General features: G+C 61.5%; 1 protein-coding gene across 2 annotated transcripts in view; it reads right to left on the minus strand.

The window, feature by feature from the left end:
• The window catches only part of POLD1 (DNA polymerase delta 1, catalytic subunit), a 26,438-nt gene that overhangs the window by 1,123 nt on the left and 16,725 nt on the right, over positions 1-8,590 (minus strand). The window contains exons 11-23 of one of the 2 annotated variants that reach the window (XM_008063578.2): positions 8,098-8,238; positions 7,912-8,022; positions 7,307-7,498; positions 7,025-7,113; positions 6,835-6,951; positions 6,570-6,683; positions 6,118-6,265; positions 3,374-3,469; positions 3,071-3,208; positions 1,927-2,102; positions 1,206-1,358; positions 986-1,088; positions 33-165 (exon numbers count right to left, since the gene is read on the minus strand). In XM_008063578.2, coding sequence (XP_008061769.1) covers positions 33-165; positions 986-1,088; positions 1,206-1,358; positions 1,927-2,102; positions 3,071-3,208; positions 3,374-3,469; positions 6,118-6,265; positions 6,570-6,683; positions 6,835-6,951; positions 7,025-7,113; positions 7,307-7,498; positions 7,912-8,022; positions 8,098-8,238 — 1,711 coding nt within the window. The remainder of the gene's footprint in view (positions 1-32; positions 166-985; positions 1,089-1,205; positions 1,359-1,926; positions 2,103-3,070; positions 3,209-3,373; positions 3,470-6,117; positions 6,266-6,569; positions 6,684-6,834; positions 6,952-7,024; positions 7,114-7,306; positions 7,499-7,911; positions 8,023-8,097; positions 8,239-8,590) is intronic. The other variant, XM_021715273.1, reaches the window with a different exon arrangement.

Genomic DNA, 8,590 nt, shown 5'->3' on the forward strand with positions numbered 1-8,590 from the left:
CCCTGCTCCCCCCCACCCTGGCAACTCCGTACGCAGCAAGACCGCCTCCGCACGGCCCTCGCCCAGGATGGGCTCGAAGATGCGCAGCAGTGGCTTGGCGAGCTGCTGCTCCAGGTAGTACTGCGTGTCGATGGGCAGGCTGTGCTCCAGCACAAACAGGGGGTCCTGCGGGTGGCACACGTGGTCACACGGGAGGGGCCCGGAGCCACCGAGGGTGGGGCAGTGGTGTGGGCAGACGCCAGGGCTAGGGGTATGTGCGTTGGGGGTCAGAAGTCATGGAGGAGACCAGGCTCGATGGCTCAGTCTGTAATCCCAGTACTTTGGGAGGTCGAGGTGAGTGGACTGCCTGAACCCACGGGTTCGAGACCCGCCCAGGCAACTTGGCGAGACCTGGTCTCTACAATAAACAAAACATCAGCTGGGTGTGGTAGCATGGGTCTGTAGTTCCGGCTACTCGGAAGGCTGAGGCGGAAGGATCGCCGGAGCCCAGCAGGTCGAGGCTGCGGTGGCCAGGAGTGTACCACTGCACTCCAGTCTGGGGGACAGAGTGAGACTCCAACTCAGAAAAAAAAAAGAAGTCATGGAGGAGTCCCGGGGCCACCGGCTGACCCATGCTGGGGGGCCCTCTGGTCACCAAGGGTCAGAGTTCACAAGGGAAGTAAGGATGAGGAAGGGGCTGTGGGGGTCAGAGGTCACAGGGGCTGAAAGGCAGGTTACTGGGCGTCTGTGCTGGACAGGGAAATGATGACTCCAGGGGACTCGAGGGGGGCACTGTGTGTACAGGAGGGATGGGCCCCTTTACAGCAGGAAGCAAGGGAGAGTCAGAGTGATGGGTGTCCTCTGGAGGGGGCTGAGGCCAACCCAGAGCGGGTCTCAGGGCCAGCACCCAGGGCGGGACCCGCCTCTCTCCACTGGCCCGCCCACAGTGGAAAGCAGAAGTGAGAGCACAGGGGGCTGGGCAGGCGGGTGCCCAGGTGGGCCTGACCTCGGACTTCATGTAGGCAGCCACGCCCTTGGCGGCCCCGATGATCACGTAGGGGACGCGGTCGCCCAGGCTGGGTGCACTCCCGGGGTCCCGCTTCCTCATCCTGCGTAGAGACAGGGGCGGATGGGTGAGGGCAGGTGGGGGGCGGGGGGGCTGTAGGAAGTGGTGGGCCCAGCTGGCAGGAAGGGGGGGCTATTTCTGGATGGGACCCCACAAGGACCTCTCGGCCAGCTCCACATGGGCCTGCTTGCCAGCGTAGTCGGCGGCCGCTCGCGTCAGCTCCTTGGTGATGACCAGCTGGGAGATGTCAATGCGGTTGCACAGCAAGTCCGAGATGACTTCCTGTGCATGGGCCACCGCGCCCTGGGGATCTCTGCAGAAAGGGCGGACCAGAGTCACCCATGGCCACTGGGGGCCAGGCAGGCACCTCCACGGGCCCCAGGGCTGGGGTCAGGATGAACTCTGCGGACTCCTGAGGCCCCGGGCAGGAGGGGCCCTCTCAGCCACAGGCTGCAGTGTTGCAGAGGCAGGCCTGACCCACAGCTGTCCCAGCTGGCACTTTCCACTGCCTAACCACCAAGGAAGAGCTGGGCCTGACACCTGTGTCCCCAGGGGAGGAGGGACTGGGGCCTGGACCCCTGGTTCTAAGAGGAAGGCCTATGGGTGTGGACTTCTGGGCCTGAGGGAAGAGGGGCTGAGGGTCTGGACTCCCCAGTCTGAAGAAGTCGGACACTGGGAACCTGGACTCCTGGGTCTGGGGGAGGAAGGGTCGGGGGCCCGGACTCCTGGGTTTGAGGGAAGAGGAGGCAGAGGCTGGGACTCCTGGGTAAGGGAGAAGGGGTCCCAGGTCTGGGGGAGGAAGGACGGGGACCTGGACTCCTGGGTCTGGGGGAGGAGAGGCTGGGCCTGGACTCCAGGTTCAGGTGGAGGGTCCCACACACCGGTCGATGAGCAGGCGGCGCAGCGAGGCGGTGACAAGGTTGGCCACGAGGGGGCAGTTGTCCCTGCGCACGGCCTCCAGGCCCTTGCAGTCCATGCGGTCGTGGGTGTCTGGCCGTGAGGAGAAGAGCAGGCCGGCGTAGCGCTTCTTGCTGATGAGCAGGTACGGGAAGTAGACCTGGGAAGCGCCGTGGCCAAGACCAAGACTGGTGTCCAGTCCCAAGTCTGAGACCCCCCCGCCCCCGGAAAATGAGGGCAGCTGTCGGATGGCCCCGAGATGCAGGACTCGGATTCTCAGGGAGGTAAGTTCTGAACTGAGGAGATGGACCCTAAGACCTAAGGGCGGGTGTGATGGCTCAACCTGTAATCCCAGCCTAGGCGGGAGGATTGCTTGAAGCCAGGACTTCAAGACCAGCCTGAGCAACACAACAAGACTGCGTCTCTACAAAAAATAAAAATCAGCAAGCAGGGTATGGTGTCGTGCACCTGTAGTCCCAGCTACTTGGGAGGCTGGGCAACATAGCAAGACCTCGTCTCTACAAAAAATTTTTAAAAATTGACAGGTGTGCTCCTATAGTCCTAGCTACTTGGGAGGCTGAAGTAGGAGGATCAACTGAGCCAGGAGGATCAACTGAGCCAGCGAGTTTGAGGCTGCAGTGAGCCATGACTGTGCCACTGCACTCCAGCCTGGGTAACACCAGGTCTCTTAAAAAATATATATGGTGTGAGACTTCTTGGAGCCAAGTCCAACACAGCCTGGGGGCAGGGTACACATCTGACAGACACTTGGAAACTTCAAACCTCCCTGCAATGTTTTCAAACAGCAGATGCCATCTTGTGTAACAAAGCACAAAGCTTTGGAGGTTTCCAAAACCAAGGCCCTGAACTCAGGAGAACCCAGGCAGCAGAACACCCTGACTCTGGGGCTCCTGAACCCAATGATGGGGCGTCCGGAGAACGTGGTGAGGGAGTCCAAATCAGAGGGGCCATGAGCAACATCAGAGTCTCCCCAGTCCTGATATGCCAGGGAGCCCCAAACTAGCACCTATGCAATCTTCGCAGGTACCCAGAGAACCAGAGACCCCCAAACTGGCAAGTCCCACACTAGCTTCCACTGAGCCCTGGGGCGGGGTGGGACCCACACACCTTCTCAAACTCAAGTCGAATGGGTGACGGGAAGTGACCTGACACCCAGTCTGCAGCCTCCCGCCCCAGGGTCATCGCCTCAGCCACCGAGGAGACACCGAACCGGCACATGACAGAGTCAGTGTCGCCATACACCACCTGGTGGGGGAGGGGGAGTGAGAGACAGGGTTCCCTCTGCCAAGCCCTGGGGCCCAAGACACAGGAGAGCCAGCAGGGTGAGACTGGGAGGCACAGGAACACATGAGCCAGGCCTCCCCAGGCCCCCCCCCAGGCCCCTTAGGGCTGCAGGTGGGTAGCTCTGACCTTGGCACTGGTGCTGTAGCCGTTCTCCACGGTATATTTGGACTCAACCAGCTGCTTGGTCTTCTCAATCATCTGACGCCCGAACCCTGTGACACTCTGTGGGGCAGAGTCACACAGTGTGAAGGCTCAGGGTTGTCTGTAGCAGACATGGGCTGGGGGGCCTGCCTTTGCCACTTTCTAGTGGTAAGGGCTTGGGTGAACACGCCACTCCCTACCCTCAGTTTCCAAATCTATAAAATGGGGCTACTAGGCAGCTCCTCGCGGTCTGTTGGAAAGGGAGTTCCCTGACTCAAAGCTCTGGGCCTGGATAGGGAACTGACGTCATCATTATGTGCTGGGAAGGCGGGCCTGAGGAGGCCACCGGTCCAGGGTCCAACACTGTGACATTTGGGCAGCTTTGTGGTATAAGACCCTGATGTTTCTGCCCCTCCCTGAAAGCTAGCAGGGCCACCCATCCCTGAGCAAAAAAACACGATCCCACCTACACACTGACTCCTTGGGCCAGGGTGGTACCACCCTCGGTGGCTCAGCCTGTAATCCTGTGCCTTTGGGAGGCTGAGGTGCGTGGATTGCCTGAGCCTGAGGGTTCGAGACCCGCCTGGGCAACTTGGTGAGACCTCATCTCTACAATAAATAAAAAATTAGCCGGGTGTGGTAGCGCGCGCCTGTAGTTCCAGCTACTTGGGAGGCTGAGGCGGAAGGATCGCCGGAGCCCAGCAGGTCGAGGCTGCGGTGGCCGAGAGCGGTCACTGCACTCCAGTCTGGGCGACAGAGTGAGACTCCAACTCAAAAAGAAAAGAAATTTTCTTTCCCACAGCTTGAAGGAAACCAAGGCAGGGAGTGGGGATATCAAGGAGAGATGGGGTAATTCTCTTTCTTTGGTATAACTTTGGTCAGAAAACCCAGCTGCAACCCAAGCACGCAGTCCTTACACTGCGTATCAACACCCACTCCACCACTCTTTCTGCTTTGCGCTTGGCCCACTGTCCTATGATTCCTTTTTCTCCTTTCTTATCTTTTTCTGGAATCATTCCCCCACAAGCCCAAGGGACAGAATACAGAAAGAGGTCAAGAGACAAAACAGAGAGATGCAGGGAAAGGGCTGAGGGGGAAGAGAGATGGAAACGGGGTCAGTAAGAGGCAGTCCCAGGGAGGCAACATCTGCCTGTTTCCCCCAAGGAGGCCGGGAGGTGGCTGGGGACTATGAAAGGCTAAATGGGAGGGGGTCGGTGGGCAGTGGGGAGTTGTCTCTTCCAAAGGAAGGTCCGGCTCCTGCCTGGCTCCTGGAAGGGGACCACCAGGCCCTGGGAATGTCCCACCCAGCAGCTGTGTCTGTTGACCGAGACCTTGAGCCCACCAGGGAGTTTATGCTGACATCACAGTTTGTGGTGGGGTCCTGGGCCACGTGGTGCCAGCCTGACCTCTGGGGAGGTGGAGACTGAGTAACCAGGTACAGCCACATGGGAGCTCCGTGCTACACGACCAACATCCAGTAAAACCCCTGGACACCAAGGCTCAGGTGAGTGTCCCCGCATGGCAATGCCCATGTGCAGTCACCCATCAGTGCTGGGAGAGGTGCTGCCGTGTGACTCCCCTGGGAGAGGATAATCAGAAGACACACGCCGGGTCCTTCTGACGACCTGCCCTGTGCACCCCCTCTCTCTGCTGACCCCTTTGCTGTATTAAAGCACATTCGTGAGTCTAGCAGCTTTGCTGCGTTCTGACTACTTCTCGCAAACCCTTCAACCTGAGTCGTTTGGGGGCCCCAGAACTGCAGGGGGTGGTTGTGCACAGGCCCTGCCCACTGGAGGCCCTCTCACTGGCAATTTTTCCAGTCCTTCTACCCTAGCCATGTGCCCAGGTAGGGAGTGAGCTCCCTGTGGCTGGAGGTAACCAAGCAAGCAGAGGCACACCACTAGTCTGGAAAGCGCTGGGGCCCAAACTCTACTGGAGAGGGCTGGGCAGGAAGCCCCTCCGGAGGCCCTGGCAGGCCAGGAACGGAGGCAATGACCTTGGCTTGGCAGAGCCTCAGACACATGGACTCCCTAAGGCTCACAAGCCTGTTTTCCTGTGAAGCAGCAGAGCTACTGTGGGAGCAGCTTGGGATGCTGCTGGGGACACTGGGGTGACAGTGGGCTTTTCTGCCCACTCCTTCCCCTGAGCCGGGCCCTGAGGCCAGGGGACCCAGCTGGGGACGCAGTGATCAAGCACTGAAGCCTTGTCCAGGCCCCTGTGCAGAGCCACGGCCCTGCTCCCCCAGCAGCAGGAGGGGAATCCATCTCCATCCCTTAAGCCTCGTAGACAGGAGGCAGCAGTGGGCATAGCTGGCCGGGGCCAGGGGTCCGTCAGGGGGCTGCGTGATGGGGCAACGAGTGAGCAGCACGGCTTTGTGCCCTTGTGTCACTAGCCCTGTGTGAGCACTGCCCTCTCAAGGTGCCCACGCCCCACCCCTGCTCGTCTACAGAGCCTTCAAATCACCCATGTCCTGAGCACACTGGCTGCTGTCCCGTGTCTCCACTAGCCTGGGAGCTACAGGAAGACAGGCATGCCATCCATGCTGTTCCCTCTGTGTCCCCAGGGTGCGAGCCAGGCCTGACCCACAGCTCATGCTCAGGAAGCATTTCTTCAACAAACCAGTTGCTCCAGCCACACTGGCCTCCTCTCCAGAGGGCCAGCCTCCGACGCAGCACCCCACCCCACCCCCGCCCTCCACAGCTGTCTCGCACGCAGAGGCTGGCACTCACCTGTGAGATCTCTAGGCATGGCAGCTTGCCCACCTGGGCGCCCGTGAAGCCGTACACAGAGTTGGCGCTCACCTTCAGCGCCAGCTGCCGCCCGTCCAGCACCTGCCGCCTCAGGGGGTCTGTCTCCTTGGCCAGCTCGGCCTTGGCCCTGGGAGGGAATGGGGTAAGGGCCACTCAGGTGGCGCTCCAGGACTCAGGGAGACTAGAGACCTGGCGAGAGGCTGGGACGCTGGTCAGGGTGCTTTTCTGGAAAGGGTGCCATGTACAGTTGGGTGTGCCGTGCACTGCTCAGAGGCTTCTGGCCAAGGGAGTGACTGGGAGCTGCCTGGAGGGGGTCCTTGTTCTAATTCACACACAGCAGCAGGTGAGTGTGGCCTGGCAGCTCTGGGATGCCCTGTGAGGAGCCGCAACCACAGAGTGGCTGGAGCCTGAGCTGGGGAGCTCTCGTCCACCTCTTCCGGGCGCTGAGCAGGTTCTCCAGGATCTGGGGCAGCAGCCCCTTGCGCACTGACGTCTTCACAAACTCATCCCCGGTGGGCGTCCTGATGAACTGGTCCTCGGTCAGCCTGGGTGAAGGCAGTGGGCGTGAGCACACTTGGGTCCCAAGCACCCTTTCGCCTCCCCATGTTGGGTCTGGCCTGTCTCCCCTCAAGACTGGGAGCCCTAAAGGGAGCCCTGGGCCGGCCTCGGGGACATGGGTCCCGTGCAGGCGCCCACCCCAGCTTCTGGGCGGCTCCAGGCCGCAGGAGCGTGGTGTAGCACAGGTTGTGGGCCATCATGATGGACGGGTACAGCGAGGAGAAGTCCAGGGTGGCGATGGGGACGTCGTAGTACCTGGAGGGAGGAACAAGGAGTCAAGCCGGGAGCTCACGCCACCACCCTGCACCGCCTCAGGCCTCACCCTCACCCTTTGAGGGGCTCGATGACGGTGGCTCCCGTGTAGTCCTCGCCGCCCTCTGACCTCACCACGGGCATCAGCAGCCCCTCGTGCATGGCCTGGAGGGAGAAGGTGGGAGAGGGGTGTGGGCAGGGCCTGGCAGAGGGGGCAATCCAGGGCGCCGTGGCCTAGAGGGGGCGCAGGGAGTGACCCCCTGGGGAGTGACAGGAGCCTGGGGCCGGGGAACGTCTGGCAGGGTCCCTGGGTGGGGCGCAGGGTAGACAGGGTATGGCCCGGGGTCGGCCCACTGACCTGCCGCAGCAGCTGGGACACGACCTTGACCTGCTGGCCGCGGCTGAGCAGGTAGCTGAGGGGCACACCAGTGACCCGTGCCATCTCCACACTGTTTACCAGCACCATGAGCCGCTCCAGCAGCCGCAGTGGCAGAAAGGCATCCTTGAGACAGTACACGGCCAGGCGGCGGCGGGTCTGGTCGTTCCCGTTCTGGGGGCAGGCATCCATGGTATTGGGAAGCAAGGAGGGGCAGGAGGTGGTACGGCGGAGGAAGCAGGGCTGGGGATGGCCGGGGAGGGCCTGGGAGGTAGAATGGCGGGGGGTTTTCCGAATACCTAGGTAGCAGGCAAGGGTCAGGGGGGTACTAAGGCAGAGGGGTCAGAGCGTCAACAAGGTCAGAGGGAGGAGGCGTTTGGAGGGCCAGTGCACTCTAGGGTTCAGGGCAGGAGCAGAAATCATGGTGACTGAGGTCACAGGAACGGGCAGAAATCTGGAGTCAGAGGTCAGAGAAAGTGAGGTCACAGAAGCAGGTGAAGGGTGAGGTCAGAGGCTGAGGCACAAAGCTGAAGTGAGAGGTAGAGAAGGTGGAGGCGGAGGCCAGAGGCCAGAAGGGGCGGTGGCACCTGCAGATCGGTGATGATGCTGTGCTGCACGTCCTCCTTCTGCTCACCCAGGAAGTGGAAGCTCACGGCGTTGAGCGTGTAGGAGCGGAGCTTGTGCTCCCGCAGCAGCACCTAAGCAGGCGAGGCAGTGGGCAGGGGCCTGGGCGGTGGCCGCCCGAGGCCAGGACCCACCCGGCCCAGCCGTACCTGCAGCATGTCCATCTGCACGCGGCCCACCATGCTGACCACCTTGGTGTCCCGCCGGCCCATCTGTTTGGACTGGAATGACGAGTCCCGGATGTTGGAGCGAAGGCCGGCCACGCGGCCCAGGAATGGGAAGGTTTGCACCTGGGGGCAACAGCCACATGGACAGGCCAACTTGACTCGGGGTCCCCAGGAATGGGGACCGAGGCCAACTGCACATCCCATATGTGACCCTGGGGGGCCGGGACAGGTGTGGTCCTGGGTGGAAAAAGACCCTCTGGGGCTGGGTACGGGGGGACCGAAGGCTGGGGAGGAGGTCTAAGGCAAGGATAAAGCTGTAGCCAGCCGGGCTCGGTGGCCCAGCCTGTAATCCCGCGCCTTTGGGAGGCTGAGGTGAGTGGATTGCCTGAGCCCACGGGTTCAAGACCCACCTGGGCAACTTGGTGAGACCTCATCTCTACAATAAATCAAAATGAGCTGGGCATGGTAGCGCATG

This window comes from Carlito syrichta, unplaced genomic scaffold (assembly GCF_000164805.1).
Source record: "Carlito syrichta isolate Samal-C Ts95f unplaced genomic scaffold, Tarsius_syrichta-2.0.1 Scaffold306948, whole genome shotgun sequence".
Classification (NCBI taxonomy): Eukaryota; Metazoa; Chordata; class Mammalia; order Primates; family Tarsiidae; genus Carlito; species Carlito syrichta.